Source organism: Cuculus canorus, chromosome 5 (assembly GCF_017976375.1).
Source record: "Cuculus canorus isolate bCucCan1 chromosome 5, bCucCan1.pri, whole genome shotgun sequence".
Taxonomy (NCBI): Eukaryota; Metazoa; Chordata; class Aves; order Cuculiformes; family Cuculidae; genus Cuculus; species Cuculus canorus.
The window spans coordinates 31,935,604-31,963,022 of NC_071405.1; the positions used below are offsets into that span (position 1 = coordinate 31,935,604).

At 42.4% G+C, this 27,419-nt stretch overlaps 1 protein-coding gene and 1 long non-coding RNA gene across 2 annotated transcripts in view; both read left to right on the plus strand.

The window, feature by feature from the left end:
* The first annotated feature begins 774 nt into the window (after positions 1-774).
* On the plus strand, positions 775-11,104 carry LOC128849182 (uncharacterized). Its single transcript, XR_008450157.1, has 9 exons — positions 775-872; positions 2,652-2,767; positions 5,133-5,194; positions 6,132-6,216; positions 6,497-6,574; positions 7,486-7,644; positions 8,942-8,991; positions 9,366-9,466; positions 10,990-11,104. It is a non-coding gene; the product is annotated as an uncharacterized LOC128849182 (long non-coding RNA).
* Positions 11,105-11,508: 404 nt separating this feature from the next.
* Positions 11,509-27,419, plus strand: part of LOC104057773 (nesprin-2-like) — a 56,645-nt gene continuing 40,734 nt past the window's right edge. Inside the window, 12 exon segments of the mRNA XM_054067167.1 lie at positions 11,509-11,592; positions 16,436-16,555; positions 16,720-16,887; positions 17,649-17,730; positions 17,733-17,818; positions 18,347-18,478; positions 20,753-20,949; positions 21,990-22,122; positions 23,056-23,226; positions 23,674-23,773; positions 23,776-23,813; positions 25,565-25,741. Of these exon segments, the coding sequence (XP_053923142.1) occupies positions 11,509-11,592; positions 16,436-16,555; positions 16,720-16,887; positions 17,649-17,730; positions 17,733-17,818; positions 18,347-18,478; positions 20,753-20,949; positions 21,990-22,122; positions 23,056-23,226; positions 23,674-23,773; positions 23,776-23,813; positions 25,565-25,741 (1,488 nt within the window).

Genomic DNA, 27,419 nt, shown 5'->3' on the forward strand with positions numbered 1-27,419 from the left:
TGGAAAGATTTGGGGTCACAGGTGATGCAAAGAAACAGAATCACACGATGCGAAGCGCCCGCGGTCCCCGGCGAGTGGGCGGGGCGGAGTGCGGGGAGAGCGCCCCCTTTGGCCGAGACTCTTCTCCTTACCCTCCTGCCTCCCAAGTCCCCGTCCCTTTCCCTTCCCCTTCCCCTTCCCCTCCCCCTCCCCCTCCTTTCATTCTCCTTCCCTTTCTCCTCTTCCTCCTTTCTCCTCCTCCTTTTCTTTCTCCTTTCCTTTTTCCCCCTCCTTTCCTTTTTCCCCCTCCTTTCCTTTTTCCCCCTCCTTTCCTTTTTCCCCCTCCTTTCCTTTTTCCCCCTCCTTTCCTTTTTCCCCCTCCTTTCCTTTTTCCCCCTCCTTTCCTTTTTCCCCCTCCTTTCCTTTTTCCCCCTCCTTTCCTTTTTCCCCCTCCTTTCCTTTTTCCCCCCTCCTTTCCTTTTTCCCCCTCCTTTCCTTTTTCCCCCTCCTTTCCTTTTCCCCCTCCTTTCCTTTTTCCCCCTCCTTTCCTTTTTCCCCCTCCTTTCCTTTTTCCCCCCTCCTTTCCTTTTTTCCCCCCTCCTCTTCCTCCTTTCTCCTCCTCCTTCTCCTTTCTCCTCCTCCTTTCTCCTCCTCCTTTCCTTTCTCCTTCTCCTCTTATCTCCTTCTCCTCCTCCTTTCTCCTCCTCCTTTCCTTTCTCCTCCTTCTCCTTTCTCCTCCTCCTCCTTTCTCCTTTCTCCTCCTCCTCCTTTCTCCTCCTTCTTTCCTTTCTCCTTCTCCTTCTTCTCCTTCTCCTTCTCCTTTCCCTTTCTCCATCCTCCTCCTCCTCCTTTCTCCTCCTCCTCTCCGCCGCCGATGCGGGGCTGCACCGGCGGTGAGTCTCTGCCCGCGCCTTTGTGCGGGGAGCGGCGGCTCTGCCGGCGCCACTCGGCTCTTTGTCCCCGCGGTGCCGCCGGCTGCACAGACCCCGTTGTCTACGGGATGTCGCTCCGGCAGGGGTTTCCCGGCCGAGATGCGGAGCTTCGGGGCGGCGGGCAGCGAGCGCAGGGAGCGGCAGCGCGCAGGGCGGGGCGCGGAGGTGATACCGCAGGCAAAGAAACTCTCCGAGACTGGTTTTGGAGCTTTAGAAAGTAAATGGGCGAGCTTCCCGGATCGATAGTGCCGTGGCAGCCAGTGCTTTCGGGCAGCCTGGCCGTCCTCGCTCCGTTATCCAGTTGTTTGGAGAGGTCGGGCACTGCGCGTCTCTGCTCTCGCAGGAGCGGCGATAGCGCTCCCGGGGATGTCCCACGCCACTCCTCGGGGTCATTCCGGGAGCCTGAGGGGTGATGCTTTCAGGAAAGACAGTTTCCAGTAGTTTACTGGCGGTAAGTTGAAATCCAGACCTGACACCATCCCAAGAAAAGTTCTTCACTCACTGCCGTTCTGGTAGTTGGCAAGTAGCTTCTTTCTGTTCCCAGTTGTCCCTGTTCTTATCTCAAAGCCAAGGTAAGTCACCACCTGAGCCTTCCCTCTGGAAACTTTGTATCCACTTAGTCCCCAAAAGTTAAAAAGACTTCTGGCCAGGTTTTTAAATCCTTGGGGCAGAACAGTCCGTGTGAACTGAGTTTTTCTACCGGTTCCAGGATTTGCCCATTCAAAAGTAAAAAGCTCTTGGCTTTCATTTTCAGGAGGGAATGCAGAAAAAGGCATCCTACAAGTCTAGCTCTGGAAACCAACCCTGTTTTTCAGTTAAAGCTGTTAAAAGAGCACACGGGTTCACAAGCCCTGGATGTAGATCCTAAACAATTTGTTTCGTTGCTCTAAGATCCAGTACTAAAATACTCTTGCTATGTTACAGTTATTGAGGGAGCAAAGCTTGTTGAAGTTTTAGTTTTCAGGTTTTCATTTTGAACTTGTTTAACTTTTAAGTTCTTGGTAAAATGAGTCTATGTGTCCAGTTTTTCCTACAACAGGAAATGGAACAATATAGCTACTGCAGTACCAGAAGCAGTGTTAGACTTTTAAAGAAGATGGAGCATATCGTTCATTGAAGTTGCTGTAGAGATTGGGGAGGTATCCAGGGAGAGGAAAGTGGAGGTGCTGGAAAAAGAAACTCCTTTCTGGGGGATGAGGAGTGACAAAGGCACCAGACAGAAACAGCAATTGTCATTATCCCCATATGATAACCGCTGCTTTTCATTTCATCTTAATCTTTGCCGATTCTGCATTAATTGTTTCCATTATCTGGAGAGGAGGAAAGATCTGAAAAGTACAAAGATGTAAAGAAAACTTTTGAGGTTTGGCAGCCACAAATTTGCAGAAGGCACTGTGAGCCTTTGTTAACCTGGCTTTCTCAAAGAAAGCGTGTGTGAAGTTTCCTAATCCTAGAGTTTCTGTTTTTGTGGCAAGACACACTGGGATCCATGGTTTGTGTTATAGAGTACTGCTGGCTGCTGTTAGAAAAGAGATGAGGGACCAAAACCTGGATTCACGCGGTAGGAACATTTGCTGTATTCTCTACGAGCTAAAGAAACAGCCTACTAAGGGAAGAAACCCCAAAACGAAATGTGTCTTTCAGTGCGGCACACCCTGAAGATCTGTGCTATCGTCAATTCTAACATAAAACCCTATTGATTTTCTTCGTTTTTTTTTTTTTATATGTATAAAATTTCAGTTTGGAAATAGGCTAAAGAATCTCTGTGGAATTTAATATGGCATCACAGCAGTCATCTCCATCAACAGAGGATCAGGCTTCCTCCGAAACAGATGATCTCTATCTATCACTGCAAGGTAAGTTACTGTAGTTTTCTTTTTAGTGTAGATTTTTGGAAAAATCTGTGTCTGTGCACGTGTTGAAGGGAACTCTGGGAAACCTGATAAAGCTAGTGTTACAATAGTTCCTGTCTGTGCTTCTTTGCAGATGTTTCTATGTTTCATGAGAGATGTTTCAGCAGTGGAATGAAAGATAATAGCTCTTTTAGTACTTTCTTGCGGTATTTTCAGAGATGTTGCCTTTTTTGGTACAGATGTGTTTACTGTTTCTTGTGCTTTGCTATGCAGAGTACACTTCAGTATAATGAAGCTTGAAAACCATAAAGAAAATAGGTAGAGAAGTGAAAGCAATATGGTTTCCAATGTTCCATCTCCATTTTCAAATGATGAAGCTAGTCACAAAGTCATGAGACTGAACTCATGAGGCTCAAGAACAGAAACCCCTATGTGTGTATCTTTTTAGATTTATATATTGCTCTTTAACCTTTTCCAGTTTTCCAGCTGATCTCCACAGAGAAGAGAGTAATAGTTACCACCCTCCCTGCCAATAAAATTGAAAATGCTTTGAAATTGCACAATGTGGGGGCTTGGGGTCCTTCTCTTCTGATCTTTTTTCCTTCCCTCTACCTTAAAACAGAACTTAATTGTTTTAAGATCAACATTATCCATGCCCTCTCCTCCAGCATCTGTCTGGTCTAGGACAGCGCTCCACTGCCAACTCTCCACAGGGACATGGCAAGCCCCAAGCCTCTAGCGAGAGTGGTCTGGCAGATGCTGTTGTTCCTTTTCCCTTGGCACAGCCCTTGAATATTGCTGGGGCTCTTTCCAGGTGCCCGGGGCTCCCCATGGAGAGCTGTCCGTGAGGAGAGTTGTTTGCTGCAGAGAGTTATTCCTCTCTGCGTCTCTTTGTTTGGAAAAAGAAAGGCTTCATGGCAACGTTTGTGGAACTGTTGATCTCACTACTCTTTGCTGATGAGTGGGAGTGTGAGATTGCAGTGAAGGGAATGAGCAGCCCCTGGGGGAATGGGTGGCTACAGCAGAAACTGAACAGGGATTGTGATGCTGTGGAGCGGGAATGCTTTTTGCTTTTGGGATGTAGATTTGTTTACACATGGAGGATATCTTTCTGAGACTCGCTTAATTCATCCAGAGGTCAGGTAGACTACTTATTCTTACCCAGCATTTTTTTGTCCTAGCTGTATGTATGTTATGTCTTGTGAGGGGTGGCGGAGGGGACTGAGGCTCTTCAGTCTGGAGAAAAAGAGGTGGAGGGGAGACCTTATCATTCTCAGTTGGTCTTTTCTCCCAAGTAACAAGTGATAGGACAAGAGGAAATGGCCTCAAATTGTGCCAGGGGAGGTTCACATTGAACATTAGGAAAAATTTCTTCCCTGAAAGAGTAATGAAGTGTTGGAACAGACTGCCCAGGAAAGTGGTGGAGTCACCATCCCTGGAGGGATTCAAAAAGCACTGTAGGCGTAGTACTTAGCAACATGGTTTAGTAGGCATGGTAGTATGGGGGTGACAGTTGTACTTGGTGATCCTAGAGGTCTTTTCCAAACTTAATGATTCCTGTGGTACTGTGATTTTTGAAACAGGAGCTTAACCACCTTCCTGTCTCCCTTCACAACTGCTGGTAGTTTATCACTGTATACCAGCCTGTAGGACCTGGGCGAAGAGCTGCATGGACAGGGCACGCTTTGGATTCCCTTTTCAATATTTTTTACTGGTGCACGAGTTCAAGTACTTCTTTATTCCTCTGTGTGCCCTGTTTGACCATGTTAACAGTCTGCATTCCCCAGGGAGAGCCCGGCACTGAAAAGGATGCTGTTTAAGGGTATATCCCCCAATGACAGCCTAATAACTGTATCCCACCCTTCATTTAGCCAAGATATCCCATTGTGTGGCTTCAATTACAGATTTGCATCTATCACCTATCCCCAGCCTCCATCTTGGCTTCATCACGCAACCCCGTGCAGAGACTATCCCAATTTTCAATAGTGGATCTGATACTGACAATGGCCCTGAGTCTTTCAAGGAACATTTAGGAATGGATGTAGTTATTCCAGACATATTTCCCTGTGGAATGATGTGCTAATGTTGCTGTTTGCATTTACTGAGCTTTTGAGAAAGCCTTCATTGGTTGCTCTTTGCTGCATCCAGTAGAAGTATGCTCAATGGTTGTAGAAGTCCTTGCAGTGTCTTCTGTGCAAGCAAGAATATATCACTCTAAAATAAGAGTTGAGAAAGACAAATATAGAATTGTACCGTAATGTCTGTCAGAATGGACCTTAGGTTTGAGATGGATGCCATGTATTTTTTTGAGAAATGTAACTAGATCATTTTTTTCCCTTAACCATCCTCCTCTTCCTTTTCTTCCCAGTGCACTGAGAGTCTACACAGAAAAAAGCCTTCACTAGCTGGATAAATTCAATATTGGCAAAGGTAAGAAGGGGTTTCTTTAGTAAAGACATGCCTTTTGACTTTTTGATTTGGATGTGCTATATGGGCATTACATTTTTTAGGTACTGGCTGGAAAATACAGCCTCTGGAAAGCGTTTGTTTAGTAGGTGTAACAGCATTGTATTGATGATCATCCAAGGACATTTGTATCTGACAATTTGTGAGTAGCTGACAGTATCTTTCCTGCTGATGTGGTAAAACATACTTGTGCTGGGTTGTGGCACGTGTCAGGGTTTTATGAGGTTCTGTATTTATGGTTAGTTTTACTGTGTTTAGGTTCTCTTATGCAATTCAAGAACATGAGTTTATTGGGATGACCTGAGTGACTGCTAAGCGTTAAGACAACCCAAAATGTAGTGTAGGTGCTCCTTAAGCTTTCACAGAGCAGCTCTTGCAGTATGTGCTGGGGTTCTGACTTGCTCTGATGAAAAATATAAATCCTGATTTGGTCTCTCCTTGAGCAGAAGCTGCTGAGCTAATGGTAGATTTACGTTGTCGACAAGTGGATGAAAAGAGTAAGAGTTTAGTTATTCAGCTCTGTCGTCAAATTTGAACTGAGGGTACATTGATTAAAAAGTCAAAATATGAATTAACTGCATATCTTAACTTTCTCTTTTTCAAAGTTTTGGGGGTATAAATACTTAAAAGGTGTAAATACTTCAAAATGGGGCCTAAAATAGCCCTTATGGAACTCAGAGGCAGGGCAAGGGGGAATAAGAGACAAACATGATAATGGTTTGGAAGAAGCAAGCTATGGCTAATTAGAAGCAGCATTTATATTTCATCTTGTTAAAAAAAATAAGGGATGCTAAACATATTTTTTTATTTTACAGCAGGAGCCATCTGTGATGTTGTGTTGTAGTGTGTTGAATTCAAAATGACGAAAGTCATATAACAAACTTTGACGTTTGTTTTGCAGCATACACTTCCTTCAGTCACCTCAGACCTGCATACAGACATAAGGCAAGGACGTTTGCTTTTGAATCTGTTGGAAGTGCTTTTGGGTGAGTGTCTGATAAGACAGAGTAATAAAGATATTACCTCAGTCCTTTGTCATATCGATCAAAGATTTCTGTTTAAGCTTAATTGTAAGCATATGAATGATCTCTTTGGAGTCATTGAGCTATTTGTGAGTAATTTATTCTTACACCACCGACACTGAAACACACCAAAATAAGTTGATCTGAAGTAATTTGTGAATCTTTACAGGAGGACACTTACTGAAATATAAAATAGAATTAATTTTTACCACTGAGGATGTAACCCGTTGGTTTTGCTTCACAGCCACGGGAAAAAGGATTTAATACCTTCCAGTGCAGAAACAATGTACAAAATGCTTTGACATTTTTAAAGAGCCGATCAGTGAGTATTAACTTCAAAATTCACAACTAAAGCCAGTTTAGCTGGTGGAACATTTTCTTTGTTAACAATGATCCTATCTTTTTCCCCCTAGCTCAAGCTCATAAATATTCATGTTGCTGACATTATTGAAGGAAATCTTTCCATTGTGCTTGGTCTAATTTGGACAGTTATTTTTCATTTTCACATAAGTATTTCAGCAATTTAAGAGAAGTTTAGTAGAGGGGAAAAAACCATAAAAATGTGTTGACTTGCCTGACGAGATAAATTAGTACAAAGCAGAAGGTTATATTTTGACAGGTAAATGTGGTGGCTCAAGGTGGAGGCACAGCAGTGCGCCGTGCCTGTCTCTCTGAGCTATTTCACCAATGCAATGATGGCATTACAGCCTGATGAACAGAATCTTGCTGCAAATTGTAGCAGGGGAAGATGCTGAGAATATTTCTGAAGTGAGCGGTTGAAAAATAGGCTAAACTTTGTCTAAGGCCTGTGATGGTTAAGTTCTGAAAAGAATGAATAGTGCTAGATGCCTCACATCCATCTCTAAGCAGGCCAACTCTGAGCATGCATGATGCTGTAGACATCAGAAAACACAGCTGCCACTGTCTGCTTTCACTAGTAGGAGAAGCAGAAAAGAGCATTGTGTGAGAAGGTTCCTTGATGCCATTGCTGGTACCCACAGCATGACATGAAAGTCTTTGGGTGAATATTTCCTGCCAAAACATTGCCTGAAGATAGGAATTCAGCAAGAAATAGCTCAGGTTGAACAGATAAAACCTAATCTGACCTTTAGGGGCAGGGAACTACTCTTGCAGCTGTGACTGAGTCCTTTCTAATTCTCTGTGGTTTTCTGCCATTGATGTCTTAGTAATTTTTCCCTGATGCCTGATTAACTCTCCCATCATCTCTGATAGATTGCAGAACTTGCTGGGACACTTGCTTGTTCTTACAATCAGCCTTCATGTGATCATTCAGGCAAGCTGATCAGCTAAAAAAAGTGCTAAAATTAAGGAACTATGGAAGGTGTCTGCTACAAATGCTCTTTTGTTGTGAGAAAAAGAACAGTGTTCACTGTAAGTTCCATCCAAGACTTGTAAATAATATGTTACCTGTTGTGGTTACTGCTTTTGTCTAAATGTAGTGATATTTTCCTCTTTTTTTAACATTTCTTAGTAGACAGCAGAAAATCATTTAGACGTCAGATGTTGTCACCAGTACTTTTAGAATCAATCAGGCTGTATATGTTTTTACACGAGCCCTTTAAAAATACTAATGTGAAGCTAATCCTACCAATGGAATACAGCAATGTAAATTGACCTGTGTGGCTTTTCTCTTTTAGGAGCTTCTGTGTGAAAAGTTTAATGGAATGTATACATGATTTGCTAGTTTTAATCCTCATGGTTGGCACTGGTTAACAAAGTTTCAATAGTTACTTTTTTTTTTTTTTTTTTTTAGCAGAAGATATAGGGTTTTTAGGATTCTATCTTGTGTTTTTCTGTCAAAACACTGCATGATCCCCAAGAAGTACCCTATTCCTGCAGGTCCAAGTCCCCAATTCTAGCAAGATGTTTCCTTATGCTTGATGTACATACAGCTCTGTTGATTTTACTGGGAGTATCCAGCTCTTTGGTTGCTTTCTGTTCTAATAACATCCTCATAATATTCCATGTTGTTAATGAGGGAGAAAGGCAATCATCAGCACACCAGACACTTTTAAGTTCTGGATTTTTTAAAAAGCCAGTGGTGATTCCAATACTTGGTGTCCTAACAGACAAATACCTACATGTTATTTAGTACTCTGCTTGTTTTTCTAGAACGCTGAGATGTTGAGCACAGAGGTGGTGTTCAGAAAGGGTATTGGATCAGCAAGGCTTTATCTTCAGAATGCATCATAAGATAAAAATATTGAGTCGTTTTGAAGAATAGGTATAAAAATACACAATTTTAGCAATACGTAGTACTGGCTGTATTGTTATCTGACACAGCTTCTGCAGAAGTTCAGTGGCAAGGTTCTCTAACTCCTTCATTTTGATTCATACTCCATTTTACTGAATATATATTCTATTTCTAAATTTTTATTTAGGGCACCTGAGGAAACGGGGCATAACATTTTGTTTCTAACCATTTTGGGTATAGGCACAGCTCTGTCAATATGACTAATTTCAAGTCAAGCTGGCGAAGCGGACTGCCTTTTTTAGTGGCCATCCAAACCTTGTGACCATGTCTAGTTGATCTGGAGAAGGCAAAAGCTCAAAACAATATAGAAAATCTGAAAGGGGCTTTCAGGATTGCAGAACTAGAGCTGAATATTCCGTGGCTTCTTGAACCTGAAAGTAAATGATCTGCCTTTTTTTTTATCTTTGTTACCAGGAGTGAGATTAAAATAATCCTATGTGTGTTGACTTGTAATACAGGAAAAGGTAAGACCATACTTAAGTTTGAAGAGGGTCATTGATCTTGATAGCTCAAAGCGGAGGTGTTACTTTTATGACACTGACTGTACTTAGGATTTGTAGGATTTTTTAATTGGCAGCAATCTGCAGGGGAAAAAAGGATATGAAACTTTGCTGTTCATGGGAGAAACTTTTTCATTAGTTAATCATCTTATATGAAAATATTTCCAGGGAGAAAAATGTTCTTTACATATTAATTTCTGTCAATGATATGTTAACTGAGCTGCTGCTAGAGCAACATGTTTTTGTAGTGTGTTTTAATAACTGCAGTATAGTATGTAATTACGTGATCAGGCCTAGAAGGCTGCATAATTTTGTAAATGATGTCTTGGCTCTTGTAGATGTTGACATTGTGAATCTGGATGAAAAGTCAATCATGACTTACGTGGCTCAGTTTTTGCAGTACTCCAGGAATTCGTGTGAGTGTGAAGGAGATGTGCAGGTATGTCATGCGGCATTTTTAAATGAACGTGCGTCAGGGATGCCAAGAATATCCACACTTTCTTTGCCTGGTTTATAACCTGACTCGGTAACAGTTAGGTAGTAGATCTTCTGATTCAGCTACTGACACGGCTGCATTGGCTTGAACGAAGGTTCAAGTGCTCCTGTGTGGTCGTCAAGACCCAGTGTGATTTTTGATGATATAGTTGGAACCGCTGTGCAGGTTGTTTTGGTTTTTCATTTAACTATTATTAGAGAGGACATTTTCAATCCTGGTTGTCTTCATGTGTGCTCTGAAGTCTCTATGCAAATAATGGAGTACAGGGAGACAGATTTGCAAATGTGCAGAACAACCCAGCTTTAAATTTAATAGCTCACATGTAAAATGAACAGAATTTGTCACTCTCAGATTGTGCTGGTTGGAAAACCAAGTTTTCTATTTTCTACATTCTTCTATGAGAGTTTATGTATTAATCGGTTAGTCACATATCTCTGAACTAATAGTCTCTTTTCAGTCATACACAGTAAGGCTCTTCTTTTAAGATGCCTTCCTATATCCAGGTGCCGGGTTTAAAACTTTGGCCTTGCTTTATAATATTGCTTGACCCCAAAACTCATTAGAGTCCCCAGGAATTGCTGGTTGTTTTTCAATAGCTTTGAAATGAGGTTTATCATATAGTCAGTGTGTGCTATTTCATGGCACAATGTAAATTAAGAACAAGGCTTGCAAAATGGAAAAATGGAATTTTCTGCTCTAATTACCAGGAGAAAGTAAGAGAGGCTGTGAGCTGGTTGGCTGCACAGGAGGAGAAGTTAGGAAAGTTGCCAGTTGACACAGAGAATGAAACGTATTGTCAGAAGTGCAGAGTAAGTTGTATTTCATATGTAACTGCGTTTGCAAAAAGAAATGCTAAAACTATTCCCAGAAACATAGCTTTTCATCTTCATTGCTAAACTGAAGTGTTAAATAAACTTTTAAACAAGAGTTGGAAATCTGACAATGAATTTGGGAAAGCCCTGAAATGATTGAGGGAAGGATAGGATGAATTCAGGAAGGCCAAGGCGCACCTGGAGCTGAACTTGGCAAGGGAAGTAAAGACTAACAAGAAGGGCTTTTACAGGTATGTCAATCAAAAGAGGAAGGTCAAAGAGAACATAGCCCCACTGATGGCTGGAAATGGTGATTCACATATCAACAGATGAGGAGAAGGCTGAGTCACTTAACTTTTTGGCCTCAGTCTTCACTGATAACTGCTCTCCTCACCCCTTCTGGGTCATGGGACAGCAAGATGGTGACCAGGGGGGTAAACCCCCTCCTACAGTAGAGGAGGATCAGGTTTGCAAACACCTGAGCACCTGAACATATATAAGTCCATGGGACCTGATGCGATGCATCCCAGAGTCCTGAGGGAATTGGCAGATGTGGTTGCCAAGCCCCTCTCCATGATATTTGAAAAGTCATGGCAATCAGGAGAAGTCCCTGGTGACTGGAAGAAGGGTAATGTTTTGCTCATTTTTAAAAAGGGTAGAAAAGATGATCCTGAGAACTACTGACCTGTCAGCCTCACCTCTGTGCCTGGGAAGATCATGGAACAGATCCTCCTAGAAGCTCTGCTAAAGCAAATGGAGGACAAGGAGGTGATTAATGGCAGCCAGCATGGCTTCACAAGGGGCAAGTCCTGTCTGACTAACTTGGTGGCTTTCTATGATGGGGTAACTGCAGCAGTGTACAAGGGTAAACAAATGGATGTGATCTATCTAGACTTCTGTAAAGCCTTTGACACAGTCCTCCACAACATCCATCTCTCTAAATTAGAGAGAGATGAACTTGATGGGTGGGTGGTACGGTGGATAAGAAACTGGTGGGATGATTGCATTCAAAGTGTAGTGGTCAGTGGCTCAAAGTCCAGATGGAGATCTGTGAAGAGTGGTGTCCCTCAGGGGTTCATACTGGGACCGGTGCTGTTTATCTTCCTTTTTATCCCTAGGAAACAATGTTATTTATGGAAGCATTTAACCAGGGGAAAAAAAACCTTTGTGCCCATGTTGTCATCAAAAAGAAGCGAAGCTGAGCTGAGTGGAGGCCAGCAGCAGATTAGGGAAGAGTGGGATAAGCAGATCTCCCAGGTCAGAGGCATTTCTAGCTCGCCTCATTATCAGCATGACTGTGTTTGATGAAGAAACCTATGTCTACCTCAGGAAGTCACACAATAGGCATGTCTCAATAAAGATGCCTCAGTAGGCATCTTTAGGCTGTTCTGTGATCTGTATACTCCGGTGTACTTTCTGCGTTTAATGGCACTGCCCCATACTACCTCAGAGACAAACAAGAATAGCAATGATTTAAGGAAAACATTTATAGCTGAAAAAGCACATTTTTGCGCTCTGACTTTCTGCCAAATCCTATTTTAACATGGAGCTTGTGCAGTCCCCCCAACCATCTCAGTCATCTAAGTGGATGCTATAGAGATGTGGGAGTGTAGAGGTAGTTTTGTTATTGTGGTGGTGTTGTGGTGTTATTGTGGTGCTTGATTTATTCTGAAAGTACCAATATTTGCATGTGTGGAGGTATGTCCATACCAGTAGAGTCTTCCAAGTAACTGCTGATTTCACCAGATGCTTTAAAATGTCTCCTTATTCCATAAGTGTGCTATATTCCTTCTTGAAGGAGAGCAAATAAGAAGAAAGAATAACACGGGACATACATAAAAGAACATCATTTTTGTTCTGTGATGTAGAACCTGAAGAAAGCATATTGGACTGCTTCAAGCAAAGACACAGGTAGCTTGCTAGAATTGCCCAAGAGCGTGCTTTGCAGCTTTAAACTGCTTTGCTTTGACATCTAACTGAGAGAGAGAGAAATATCTCTCCTCAGGGGAGAACTGTTAATAATGTGTCATCCCGCTTCCTATGCACTGTGTATCCCTGTGCAAATCATATTCTCACATGGAGCTCGTGCACTCCCCCCAACCATCTTAGTCGCCTGAATGGATGCTCTAGAGCCATGGGAGTGTACAAGTAATTTTGTCATTGTGGTATGGTGCTCAATTTACTTACGAAGTACTGGTATTTGCATTCGTGGAGGTATGTCCACAGCAGGAGAGCCTAGGAACGTTAAGTTAAACATTTCCAACTAGTATGGAAAGGGGAAAGAAGGGACAACTTGGATAGATAACCTCGTCTCTTTCATGTTTTCACTTTAAGAACTTCAGCTCACGAAGAAATATAAGAATGCATATTTTCTGGGAACAGTTTATTTGGTAAACTCATGTTTGCACATCAACTGCATTGTATTCTTATTTTCTATTTTAAATGAATTCAGGTAAAATGTCATTGGAAAATCACAATCAATTTCAGATTAGCATGACTGTACTGTTCGTGCTATTTTTTGTGCACAGGATCTGAAAATGAAAGCAACTGAGCAGAAGAGCCTTGTTGACTTCATTGAGTCGTGTAGAAAAAATGCAGCTGCGTTTTGAGGACAATGTGACTCAGAAATTAGAATCAAGGTAGAAAAAACAGTTACCAGATTGAATGATGTAAAACTGCCTGAACCTGCTGAAACTTTGCAGTGGCATCATTGGTTCTGTGCTGGGATGTCTGGCTGTAGAAGAAAAATTACAGAAGCTGGGAGATTTCTACCATCAACAGTCTGGAGAAATGGAGTTTCATTTCAGTGACAGCCTCTTTGATACTGGGCTGTGTTCAGTGTTCAAAGTCAGTCTTGATATTAGGCAGGACTTAGACCTGCCATAAACTAAAGCAGGCCCATCTGGAGGCAAGTTGGGTATCTCTGTTCACGGCCTTTGCTGTACACGTACAGAGATACCCAGCCAGGTTTAAAGACAGTGTCTTTGAACAGGTGACATTGGCATCATCCACCTTCCAGTGTGGAACTAAGACATGCTGCGGGACTGTGTTCCCCACACTGTCATTTCAGAGACGGAGCCTGCCAAGAGGCCCTGATGGGGTCTCATGTGAAGGGAAAAGTCCAAAGAAGTGTATGAACACTTGGATTAAAGATCATACATGTGCTTGCATACATGGGCAGGAGCAATGAAAACTAATCTTAGACACGAAGTCTTACAAATTTATTTTTGCTTATTCTGTTTCACTCTCTGCCATTCTAACAATGTTTTCTGAACTCAGCAATGGAGAATCTGATCTAACGATCAAGCAGACTGATCCTGTGTTAGCTCCAAAGAACCAAACTGGTAATAAATGGCAATATTTACAACAGGAGCTGTCATCTAAGATGAAATCTCTCTGCCAGCTTGTGGAACCTCAGGTCCATATAAGTTCAGTAAAACACTCTTTTTGCATGCTGTTTGTTGTCCCAGCAATTAGTGTATTTTCCTGCATCATCATAGCATACCTCTTCATCAGATAACTGAAATCTGTGCAAGTGTTCTCCAGAGAAAATTGTTACTGCATACTGTTTTATGACAGTCTTTTAATTTTGCTTTGAGGTAAATAATATCTCTGAAGTAGTGATCATCCTTGGGGTTAACGTTCAGACCAGATTTTGTCTCCTTAATTGTTTCAAGAGAACCAAGAGAGTTAGCCAGCAAGCTCCCAGCTGATTTTCATGGATGTGTGTTAAGTCTCGGTTCTTGCAAGTGAGAATGTATTGGTCAAGACAAAACTCTGGCTTAGATTTTGTTCTGCCATTTGCCATTGTATTCTCTCTCATTAATCAAAAGTGGAGTTTGGACTGTAGCAAGCGTATGCTATTCTGATCAGACTGCAGAATTTTACTGCTTGGACAAAACTGTAATTCCTGTTATTAACAGTTTTGTTCAGATTAAATCAGAAAGACTAGATTCCCTGTTGTCTGAAGTGACTGCATTACATGGAAGAATATCAGTCATGTAAGGGGATGAATGTCAGCTCTTTCTCAGTCAAGACTTATGCGGCAGTGGGCAGCAGAGCCGCAACCCGTTAGGCTTTTTCAGTGGAGCTGCAAAATCTTCACACTTATTTAAGTGATAAAAAGGATGCTCTTCTAAAGTCTATTAGCTGCGCTGGTGGGAGCACAGTTATGTTCTGCGAGTGCTTTAACAGCTTGCAGGCACCACTGGAACAAACTCAGGCTGCCACTGTTTCATAGAGCAGCTCAGTGAAAGCTGAGCTCGATCATAATAGCAATTATCAGGTACTCGCTGCCAAAGGCAAACTTTGTTTCACAGCTTCTGTTAGACTTGTCAGTGTTAATGCATTTGGGATACAGGTTAGCAATCCATCATGGGCTTTCAAGATGTGAATTAATTTTGCTATCTATAGTGCTGTTTGCCATGCTGACTACCTTCGAGGCCTTAGAGATCACAGTAGAAAACTTGCATGCAGAAAGGATGGAAGTAACCTGAGATCCCATGTACGCTGAGCTACAGGTTAAAGCAAGTTTCTTTGTATAGGGATTAGTCCAAGGTGGCTTTTGTGTGGACTCAGGAGAGGCAGGCTTCTTCCCTTTTGGCACCATGTCTGGCACTGGGCTCCTTTTAGCTGCGTTTTGGAGGCTGGTCTGAACCTGTTCAGTTGGATTTTGTGCCAAAGTAGCAGAAGCTAGAGTTTTGTGAATTTGCATTTTTTTATTCATTTCCAGTAAAGCAGATAGTGAGAAACTTTTCTGTAGTCTTGTGATGGGCTAAGTCTACTAGCTGTTGCTGGAAAATATTCAGATCGGGTACATAGATCGAGGTAATGGAAGAGGAGCGTGGTCTTTGAAATACAGTTTCCAATGTCCAGCAAAACCCCAGTGTGGTCATCGGATGCAATTCAGCGTTGCTCTTTACTGCTGAATAATAAAACAATTCCTTTGAAGAACACTGGGATGTTGTCTCGGAACAGTAGAAAGACTAGTGTTGCAGTGTTTACTTAAACAGTATCCATGGAGCCTCATCAGTCACCAGAAGTGGGCTCATTTTTTGAAGAGAAGAATTTCTTTCTCTGTAAGTTTCACAGGCATTACTGGTCACAGAGGATCATTGTGACAGGGTAATTGTCTTTCTTGCACTACACAGACTACAGAATTTCCCTCTCTAAAGTACTGCTTTGAACCCATAATGCACATGCTTTATTTTGTGGTTTTTTTTAAAGAGGAAAAACGTGCTGTTTTGCTGCAGGAGGTAATCATTTTGTTTGCTGTGCAATTTTGTCTGGTCATTACTATGTTCCTGACGCTTGATATACTTCTGATGTTTGTTTCTTTTGCGGAATGAAATCGGGCTGCTCTATGATCAGTTAACTAAGAAAAAAGCTACTCTGCGACAATGCTTGAATGCAATAGATGGCTATAACATTTCTGAACAGAGTCAGGTAATTTCATTTGAAGGAAAGGAGGGGAAGAACTCAGCATTAGCTATTATTTCCAGTTTTCTGCAATCTATTATGTTTCAGTTTTCTAAAGTTTGAGTCTCATTTAGGTTTACAGACTGGGGGAAAGAGAGAGGTCAGTATTTGCCACCCCAGTCCATAGTCAGATCTAATTCGAGTCCTTTCAGTAACTGGAGTGGAGGAACCGGTCTCTCCACTACTGGTCAGAGCAGATAGACCCCACAGTATGGCAGGGAAAAGAAAGAGCTACCCAAAGTACAGTGTTTCACACGTTACACCTTTTGATATGCAAAAATAACTTTTCTTCATGGGAATAAGACTCCAGTATTTATATCTCATCCTTCAGGATTTAGGAGTACTTTATAATGTGGCATTTGACCAGTTAAGCTATTTTCTTTGACCTTCATAGGGATTAATGGAAACATAAAAATGAATAGATTGCATATCCCCTCCAGAATGGTCATTGGCCATCTACTTGTTGGTGAAGCAAAGAGTGCTTATAAGCTCATTGGATCTCGGGGTCTCATTGTGAACTTAGGCAGTACTAGTGCATCCTGGCCCTGCTGTACTACTAGGGAAAATAGAAAGTTTAATGGAACAGAACTCTTCCTAATAGCTTATTTTGTCCTTAATTCAGAAAACCGATGCCTGTGCTTTGGAGCCACAAGACTTTGAAAACCAAATAGCAAAATTGAGAGGACATGGGGAAAGATTTCAGTTACCTACCCCCTTTGTCCAGCAAGTTTATCAATTAGAGGTAAGAGCACAATCCAATTCTTGCATACTTAGCAAGTTTTGTTTCTTCTAAGCAAGAGATTTTTAGAATCAAAACGCTGATGGTTATTTTGGATCCTGAGGATGTGTGTATGTGTTTATAGGATTTATTTCTATCTAAATCACTGAACTGCATTTATATTGTAGGATGTTTGGGATGACATATCCAGTATTCTGAAAGCAAAACATGTGGAACTGAACTCTCCTTCCGTCAGTGAGAGCCAGTACGAGGACTTACTTCATGGGTTTGCAGAGCTGGTAGCTATTGGGCAAGAGAAGGTTGCACGAGATCCAAAGAAGCTAACAAAAAGCAGAGTAACCCTACAGTGTCACCTGGAAAATCACAACGTATAAGATGCTTATCACAGTACTGCTGAGATCAGTGTAGCAGGAGCACTGTTTTCTGTAACTGGTTTCTCTCCGGTATTGTGAAGAATAATTAGCTCATAGCATAGCGGAGGGACTGGAGTACGTGCAGAAAACAGAGCAAAGTTTTTCAGTAGACCAAAATAGGACCCACTAAAATATGAAAGAGAAGTTTTTACTACAGTTTTGATGATAAATTAATATCAGGATTTCAGATTTGTCAGTCTACCGACACTACTTTGGTTCACCTCAGAACCTATTGATATGTGAGGAAAACACATCCTTCTAATTAGTGGTAAGAAATCAGCAGTGAAGTTCCCAAAGATGCTGTCTAGCAATTGGGAGTTGAGCCTTTGCTTTCAGCGTTCTGTACCATCATGATCTGCTGGAGGAAACTTACCCCTACCAGCTCCTTTTCCAAAGGGAGGATAGTTTAGATCCTCCCTTTGGCAGCCCAGTATCCCGTGTACCCAGCTGCTACATGCTTGATGGGAGATGGCTGAGAATGCCCCTGCATCCTCACTGTTCTGCTGCTGCTCAGTAACTGTGCATCTTGGAATGATGCAGAATTTGGGTAGAAGGTTCCTGAATCCAGCTATAAGGAACCCTGAAACTGGCTGCTCTTCTCAGTGAGTCTTGTCTGTTCTTCATACTCCTGCTGTAGGTGTGTGATCTCTCTTGGAGAGCAAACTTTAACTTCTCTTTTTCAGGCCTTTTTCCACTACCTCATCACCCGCGTGGTTTTCATGCGAGAGATTTCCAAGAGAGTGGTTCCCCCCATCTTGCAAAAAAGGAATTCTGGACAGAGATGGTGAACTAAATCAAGTTGCTGGAGCAGAAGGCCTGCCAGTATGGTTTTCACTTAGAGAGCCTATTGAAGGTAATGAGTCAAAAGAAACCCAGAATAAAAAGCTAGAGGGAAGAAGAAGAGTTTCCACACCAGTGATTCTTTGGCTAGTAGTTATCCTTTTCTGTCTCCATTGGACCATAACAGTCTATTACTTGGTCTGTGTGTGTCAGTAAACCATCTCTCTTCTTTGAAATCCCCTGGAAGTGGATGTTTCAACACATTACTCTGACATGGGTGGGATTTTATGACTCCTTGCAGTATTTTTGGAGTGCCTGGACTAACAGGAGAGCCATTTAAGGCACAAAAATACCAGCAGCACTTTAATTAAGTATACCATTTTAAAATAGGAAACTTGAAGTTATGAGAGAAGGAATTAATGCATTCATCTGTGATGAAACCATGTCTCACTTTAATATTTCTGTATTATTCACCTATTTTTGTGTTGTGTTTCATTAAACTGAGAGCTGCTGATGCTAGAGTAAACATTAAGGGTTCAGACTGGTGTATTAAAAATGCAGGCAGCTGTCTGCTGTGTTAATGATGTAATGTATTTTTCAGGAATGGATGGAAATTGATGATGAATGCCTGGTTTTCAATAAGGAGTTAGAGGCACTTGCGTCTACGTTGCCTTCTGTGAATTTGGTTAAAGAAACTGAAGACCCATTAATGGAGAGGATTGCAGTTCTACAGGTATTTCTGTCTGTCTCTCTGACTGGTTTTCTTTGTGAATCTGTAAAGCTTTGTGTCCTTGTCTATGTGTGGATGCAAGCTGAACACTTTTAAAAGTAATCATTTCAGTTAATGATAGCTAATTTCAACTGGGGGCTATAAATTCATTTAAGTGGGAGTGACGACTATAGCTACTTCTAGAACTTTGTCTACAAATACAAATATTTGGGAGAAGGTAGTCTGCAGGCTGCCTGAATCCCGAGGAGCCTTGGAGTGAACACAGAGACACTTCTCTGTAACTCAGGAATGATTTTCATGCCATGAATTAAAACCTATGGAAGAGGAGAATCAACCCAACACCTTAAAATATCTGAAACCCTGGCTGCAATAGGAGGTCTGAAGGTTTACCAGCTCCTTTCAAAATCCTGAAAATTCAAACTAAGATGGTCTGACTTCTATCTGACCAAAGAGAAGAGAATTCTCTTTGAATAGAATGGCAAATATGCTCCCAGTTTGTTCCCAGCTCCATCTGATGGCAGAGCTCCACCTCAAGTCCAGTTGGAAACATTTTATCTGTTTCCTACACATTTGTATATTAGGACATGAAAGCAGCCTTTATGGTTGTTCTATATAAAATGTAGAAGAAATAATGTTCAATTAACCTAGCGATGTATTGTCAGAGAGTGCTCTGCATTTCTCACAGGTTTGACCTTTCTCAGTCTTCAGAGGACCCACTCCGTTAGAAATTTTTGAATTGAGTCTTTTGGTCTGTTTTGAGTCCAGTTTGATATTTAGATTCATAGACTACAAAGGCAAAAATGACTGCTGTGATTTGATCTAGTTGACTGCATGAAAGAGAACATTGCACATTCCTAGAAAGTTCTGAGCTACAGTAAAGCTTTTGAAATAAATCAACAGCAGATATTTACAATCGGAGCAGCCCTCCGGGGCTTTTGATGCCTGTCACACTGAGACAGGAACTACGCGATATTTCCATAGCCATTGATTGTGAAGTTGCTGATTTGTTTTTTTTTTTTTTGTTTAAGTTCTTAACTCACTTTTCAATCTTAAGTCTTTATTTGCCTTTCAAGACATCAAAACCAAAGTAGTAGGGCTTCAGAAGATGCTTTTTGGGGGCATTCCCAGCACCGGAGCTTCACAGTTTCAAGGACAGAGCAGGATAAAATTCTCTGGGTCTTAATTCCTGTGAGAGAAATATCAATAATCCCATTAATAATGTTGTGCAAGCCTCTTATGCCTGGAGAGAAGTGAGGTTCTTGCATATCACACAGTTGCTACTCTCTGCCTTCTCCCTTGGACTGATCTACTTCCTGGTTTTTGTTTTGTTGGTTTTGTTTTTTCTCTTTTTTCCCTTTTCTCATTTTTACCTTCCAGTCATGTGTAGCAATGGTAAAATGATGCTTTGTTTTTATTCAGCTGCCTAAGCAAACCAGACCACTACTATGTCTTTTACTTAATGTTCACTCTTCATTTCTCTTTGCCACCATTATTCAATAATTATCCCAACAACTTCATTCAAAACACTCATAACATTTTTTCAAATAGGATCGAGCCAGAAGATCCTTTAAGAACAGTAAGGCAGTAGCTTCCAGTCCTTAAAGGGGGGCTAGGGGAAAGCTGGGGAAGGGCTCTTTGTCAGGGGGTGCAGGGACAGGATGAGGGGTAATGGTTTTCAGCAGAAAGAGGGGAAATTTAGATGAGATATTAGGAAAAAATGCTTTCCTTTGAGGGTGGTGAGACACTGCCACAGGTTGCCCAGAGGAGTTGTGGCTGCACCATCCCTGGAATTGTTCGAGGCCAGATTAGGTGGGGCTTGGAGCAACCAGATTGAGCGCAAGGTATCTCTGCCCATGGCAGGGGAGTTGGAACGGGGTGATCTTTAAGGTCCTTTCCAACCCAAACCAGTCTATGATTCTATGATTCTGACTTTCTGCTGGGGACAATCATAGGTTTGGACAGTGTAGCCAGATCTGATAAGAGCATTTGTCCATTGCTTGAGGTTTACATGTGTCAAAAAAGCCCAAATATCATAACACAGTCATTCTGATAATGTATACATTATATTGGGATCTGTTTTAATCTTTCCAGAGGAAACAAAACCAAAACTCTGTCGCCTTTGCATGTAATGAAGTACAAGTTCCTTCTGTTTGAAAAAGGAAATAAAGACAGAGGAAATGTGAGATTAAGAAGTTATGACAAACAATGTGTGTTTTCCTAGCTGTGTTTTCAGTTCTTAAAGTATTCTTATTTTGCAAACTTCCCTTACTCTGATAGCAAATGCAAAGCAGTGTTGATGAAAAGCATGCCAGGCTGCACCAGGTGGTGAAAGAAGGGAAGAAATTGCTGACTGCTGTGAGCTGTCCAGAAAAAAGAAGCCAGATTGGGAAGCTAGAAGAGCAGTAGTTGTCTTTAACCAAAAAAGTTGGCCATGAACTACATCAACTTCAGACCTTACTGAAACTCTTGGTCAGGTGGGTATAATTCAGAAAGCAATTAAAGATGTCAGCTAGCAATTAGACTATCAATGTATTTTCTGAGAAATGACCATGAATTAATAAGAAACATAGCTGCGTTCACCTAGAAATGAGGAAAAGGAGCAAAAGTAGTGGTAATGGGAAAAGTGTGCCTTTATTACACAGCTGATCTTCTCTCAATGTGTAGACTTCACTTTCTGCTTACTATAGCAGGAAAAGTATTTTGATGGCTGCTGTTGCAAAGTCAGTGCATCTAGGTGAGGGTTAGCTGCATCGTGCTGCAGTTCCTATGTTGGCAGTATTACCAGGAGCTCTGATCCTGCTACCCCGAGCATTTTGGCCTGGTACAAATGCAAGCTAGCCTCAATTCCCATGCAAAGGCATAATGCGCCTGTCTGGGCACACACACTGCCCACCCTACAAACATTCAAGACCTGGCTGACATGCCACCTTAAATTGTGCTTTGAAGTCCTCCGAAGAGGGGGACCCAAGGATGCTCAATGCTTTCACATGCCCCAAGGCAACTGTCGGTGCTGTTGTGGCAGTCAGTTTGGCAGTTTGGAGCCCATTCCACCAGGTGATTGAGGAAGCTCAGCTCTCCCTGCACATGGTCTGTGTGGTCTGAGCTCAGGCTGGCTGGACCAGTAAGTGTGGACAAAGCATGACAGTGTTTCACAGTTATTTACCTCTGCTGTGCATTCTGCAGTGTATCTTGCACTGTCTACAATCTGCTCTGGTGGTTTTGACCTCCAGCAAAGCTCTTTTTCACCCATGTCAGCTTGTCCTGGCAAGTACTGGGTGAATACAGGAAGATGATGTTTTCAGGAAGAGCAGAGCAGCTGAAAAGAGCTGACTGGAACAGTCTTGCGTGCACATCAATTCGTGCGGTAGCCATGCTTCTGCAGGGTTATGGAGAAGCAAAGGTGCCAGAATAGCACATGCCTCCTCACAGAGTGCGAGACAACATGGAGGGTAAGAAATATATCCTGGACACACCTAGGAGATATATGTTTGTGTGTTTTGTTTTGTTCTTGTAGCTACAACAGAGACTCAGAAGAGTTAATGAAATGGCTGGATTCTGCTCAGCAGAGAATGAACTTTTGGAAGGAGCAGTCTCTCAATGCTTCACAGGATCTTCCCACCATCAAGGATAACATTAACAGTTTGTTTGTAAGTCATTTCTCCTAACCAGGTTTTGAAAGGACATTGTGACTAACAGTAAGAATGACCCCTTTGAGCATTTCTGTATTTGCCATGACCCAGAAGCTGCCCACGTAATACAGCACTGAATGGCTGTGTGCCACAAAGGCACCCCACAACCTGTGTGGGGAGCCATGAGGATGGGAGGCCACCAAAGACCTTCCTTTGGACCATGAGGCTAGCCAGAGTGCATAAATTGGAATGAAATCCTCTCATAACGAGCTCCCAACTGCAACACATCACAGCCCAGCCAGGATGTCTTATGCACCTACAGCATAAAGGCATGGTTTCTGTCTTGCTCCTGATGCCAAGTACGAGACAGAGCAGTTCGGCCAAGCTGATGGACCACATACCAACTGAATCTGGAGTGTGGGCTCAGAGAGCAGAGGTGAACACAGTGGGGCAGTGAAGATAGTGAGCCAAAGTGAGGGAAGAGAGACCTGCTGAATTGCGTTTTGTGTCTTTGCCGGCTCCAGGTGCTGTGCACCCCTTGCATGACTAGCCAGGAGGTTCAGCCCTAGTGTGAGGCCTGGCAGAGGGAGGAAGTCTTGCACGGAGGGAAAGCAAAGCATCATGAAGATCACACTGATAGATGTGAGCTGGCCAGAGAATTAAGGACTGGTGTTATTCTCGGGACCACCATGCGAAGTGGGGGTGAGGATATTCCCAGTCTTTGTGGAGCAAAAGGTGGTAATCAGCATTGTATCAAGCTGTGCAGAAAAAAAGTCCTACCTGCTCCCAGAACACGTTGAGTTTAGGTTTTCTGAACTTTACCAGCTTGCCAAAATTTGTTTGTTGGGGTGTTACATCCTGTGATTGGAAACTGGTTTGCCTTCTTTATTGAAACAGATATACATTTACTCTCTCCTAAATTTCTCCCATGAACCGCAAACAATTTGTAAGGAAGCTGATGAAAAATCTTCCTTGAAGTCATCTGTGGTGAGCACTGCCAACCAGCTCTTTCACGTGAAGCGAGCTGATACCACAGCACTTACGTCACCCTTGGCAAAGTTCGAGCAAAAATGGGGAGAGCTGATCACACAGCTCCCAGCCATCCAAGAAAAACTTCATCAGGTGAGGAGAACCTCTGCTGCCATCTCTTAGTTCAGGCTACATAGTTACTTTAAAATGTTGCTACTGGGATTCAGTTGGCTGCTCCATAAAGCTCCCAAAGTACCTCCTTCCTAATTAGCTGTCTATCTTGCTTTCAGAATATCTTCAGTATTGTACTGCAGTTAATTATTGCAGTGTTCTTCCTGGGCTGTTCTGCACATATCTATCATCTTTACAGTTTTATATAAAAGTTTGTTGCAATTAGAAATGATTTTATTTCAGATTTCTGAATCCTTGAACTTTTCTTAACTTAAACCACACAGCCCCCGGAGCACAGGGCTCGCTTTCAATTCATACCCCAATAATTGCAGTTACAGTGCCTGAGCCTTTCTAAAAACACAGATGTCATCTGCCTTGGTACTTCTAACAAGCGAAATGTAGAGGATTCATTGTGTGCTTTACTCCCAGGTTCAAATGGAAAGACTTTCAGTACAGGAAGCTGTTGCAGAACTACTGACCTGGCTGGACCATGTGGAACAACAGCAGGGACATGAGGAGCCTATAAATTCACAATTACCCAAGTCAGGAGCCTCCTTCAGAAGTACAAGGTAAATGGAAAGCTGTAAATCCATGCCTTCTTTGAGGTGTTTGGCTGTAACAAGGATGGAAAAGCCTACAGGCACTATCATATTGTTCCCCTTGCTCTCAGGAATGTTCCTCAAATGGTCTCAAAGGTGCCTTAATATCTTCCTTTATAAAAACCTTTTGCTCCCATGCCTCAGAAAACACTGCCTGTCCTGCAATACCACTACCCCTTGCTGTGCTGTAATCTTTTGCTCATGCTGTCCCATCTGTCTCACTTGTGCTTTCTCTCTCCTACGTTCAAATTGAAATTGATGATCTCAGAGGTCTTTTCCAACCTGGTGGTTCTATGATTCTATGAAATTATAAAATGTGTTGAGCAGGAAAGCTTTACTTCCTTAGGAAGATAAACTCTGTGTTTGTTCTTTGTTTTAGTTGGCCTTTGCAACAAGGAATACCTGGTGATTTTGGAGCTGTGTTGCCAGGATCCATTTAACTAGAAAACAGGGCTTTTGAATGTTGTAATTCACCAAAAGAGATAACCTGCTAGGAAGGAGGGACAAGATGAATGTCCCTGCAGAGAGAGAGGCTGCAGCAGACTCTCGTCTCTCTTCAGTCGCTGAAGCACCAATGGCAAAGGCCGATTGCCCCAGCCACAGGAAGGATTCAAGCCATACTCATACCTCTGTAGATTCCAGGGAGCCCAACCCCAGGGCATGAATCCCTGCAAAGTCATGTTTTGCTTTACCCTCGCAGAGCTTCTGAACAGTGCTCTGGGCTCAGACGGGACAACAGTTCTCGGTCTGCAGCTGCACTTCTCAGGCACTTTGGTACTGCACGTCAGGGAATTGCCAACATAAGCATTCCTTTCAGAGTGCCTTAGTAAAGCAGGTATATAACTTGTTGATCTATATCAGTTGGATTTGGAAGTTGGAACACATAGGTGAGGTGTTTTTTTTAATCCTTTGGAGCTTTAGAAATTAGTTTGTACGTGTGTGTTCTGCACTTGTCAGCAATGCGGGTGGGCTGTGTTTGCTGAGAAGACAGCCAGGATGAGGGTCATGAATTCCTACAGGGAAGCAGCTATGCCTTTAGGACCTCTACTGTGGTATTCCCTGAAGGCTTTTTTCTGGGTACTAAAAGTTACAATGAAAAGCCCTTTCCTCCCCTCTTCTTCTAAGATCTTCTGAAATAAAAAGGCATTCTCTTATGTTGTTCTCACTTTGTGTGTAACTTTTCACTCCTCCCTGTGGGCAAGGACATTGGTGCTGGAGGACACTTTTTTCCTCCCACGTGTTCTGATTTTCTGTTCTGATACCAGCTATTTTGATGAAGGAGGACAAGCTCTTGTCTGTACCTCTTTGTGAGTCACAGGAGTGTTGGAAGGCCTTGGTTTACGCCTGCTCTGGGCCTATGGTGTTATGATGGTATTGTCCAATGGATAAAGTATGAGGTCTAGTACCCCTAGGATTTAGTCCCTGCTCTGGCACTAGCCTGTGCACTGTGGGTACCTTGGGCTACCCACGGAATAGTAGTGATTTTCTGTGAAAGTTTCAGTGGGTGGAAATAGTTCCACAAATATAGAATGGTAAAAATTGAGAATTATTCCTACAGCCAGGTCTCTTTCAGAAAAATATCTTAGGCCGTGGTTCTGAATAAGCCGTGAATGGCCCATAATGATGCTTTGAAGCATCACTGAAACTGGTCAGATTAAAACTGCTGAACTAATGGCTTTATGGTTTTGTTCTTCTTTTGTCCCCCTGTTCCCCGCTTCCAGGAATATATGATGGAAATGAATTTTAAACAGACGATGGTAGATTCTGTTAACCAGTCACTCTTGGAGATGAGCACTTGTGACATGCAAAGCAAACATTACAAAAGGACAGAATTTGCTGAGTGTCTTGGAGAGATGAACCTGTGGTGGCACAGGCTGCAGGCATCTCTGAACAGAAAGGTCTGAGTGAGTACTCATCACTCTCTCTCTCACAACTTTGATCTTGCCTATGCTAGTGCTCTGCATTTTGCAAGCAGCCTTTCTCCTCAAGTCTAAAAACACTGATGAACACAGTGATGAGACTCCCTGTGCTCTGTGCTGTGTGTCCATCCTACTGTCTCGTGGGCAGCCTGTGGACCGGTCTTGTAGCATATCAGCTATCAGGTGGTGGGCAAGCACCCAAAGCTCAGCAAATTCTGGGAGCATGAACTCCTGTAACTTGCAGGGAATGAAAATAGACAAAATCTGCTCTTCATGACTTTGTGGGATTTACCCTAGTTGACGGTAGTAGATGAGTCCTCATGAAGAAAGTACAATCAGTGGCATGTCAATAAAAACCTGTGAAAAAGTTAAAACTCAGGGTAGTGTCTGCAGGGGAACCTGTTAGTGAAATCTTTTGAAGCTTGGGGTGCTGTGAAGGTTAAGCATTTAAAACTTAAATGGGAGACAACACTGGGTGTGTTGTGGAAAGGAGAGGTGCTACACTGCTTGGTACAAACAGCCTGGCCCTGCTCAGCAAACAGAGTACAAATAAAATAAACAGCCCCTCCACAGGGCATATAATGGGAATGAGAAATAGGGAAATATCCGACCTACCAACCATTATCCTGTTGTAGCAGTCGGATTTGCCAAAAATGTAATTAAGTTCGTAGTGTTGACAGCCGTATTCAGATGGGGACGTATGACCCTGCTGAAAAACGCATAGAAAGAATCTATTTTCAGCCCTCCTGGGTCAATGGAAATGGGTTACTCTGTGTCTGTGTCCTCCTTCTGCAGTAATGGAATCTCCTTTCCCGAGGGAGTGTTTTGAACATGAGCAGCTGACTGGCAAATTGTACGTGTAGATGAACTAGACCAGCACATCTTCTGTGTTTCTCTGTAGAAAATGTGCTTTGGGCAGTGCCTCAGAATTGCTTTACTCTAATGAGACTAGAAATAATCCATGCATCCAGAATTAGATGCTGGTGCTTGCCCATAATAGCTAGTGGGACTCAAGTGATATGGAAAAGACCGGTGGAAGGTTAGCCTCCCAAAATGCAACCACAAGATTGCTGCAATGAATCTTTCTATCAGAACATTCCTCCTTATTCTCTCTCTCTCTCTCCCAAACTTACAGGGCTTTGGGAGAAGCTGCCTTCCCTGAATTCAGATACAAAGACCACTGATCAAATGGAAAATTCCCAAATTTTCTGACTCAGAAAGTCTTCTAGAAACATTTTCAAGTAGAAAATTCATTTCCTGCATGACTGGAAATTTCTGTTATTATGAAATTTCAGTTTTATGGGGGAAAAACTTGTCTTTTCTAATCATTTCCAAGAAACCACATTTGAGGATTTAATGGATCCCCAAGGCCAAAATGGAAGATAGGTGACTTGAGGTCCCTTTCTTACTAGTAATTTTGTTGGTGAGTCTTAGGGAGAATGAGGTTTTCAGACTCCAAATGAATGTGCTCATGTAGCCTAGTCCCCTACCTTGTCAGGTCTGCAGGTTGTCAGCTCCAGAACCCACACTGCTTTATTCCTTTCCCAGAGAAAGGTCAGATCCTAAAGAGCCAGCAAAATGTTTTAGCTTTTCCTGTGAAAATATTTCCTCTAAATAATATTTTCAATGTAAATATCGTAATCTCAGATTTTGTCAT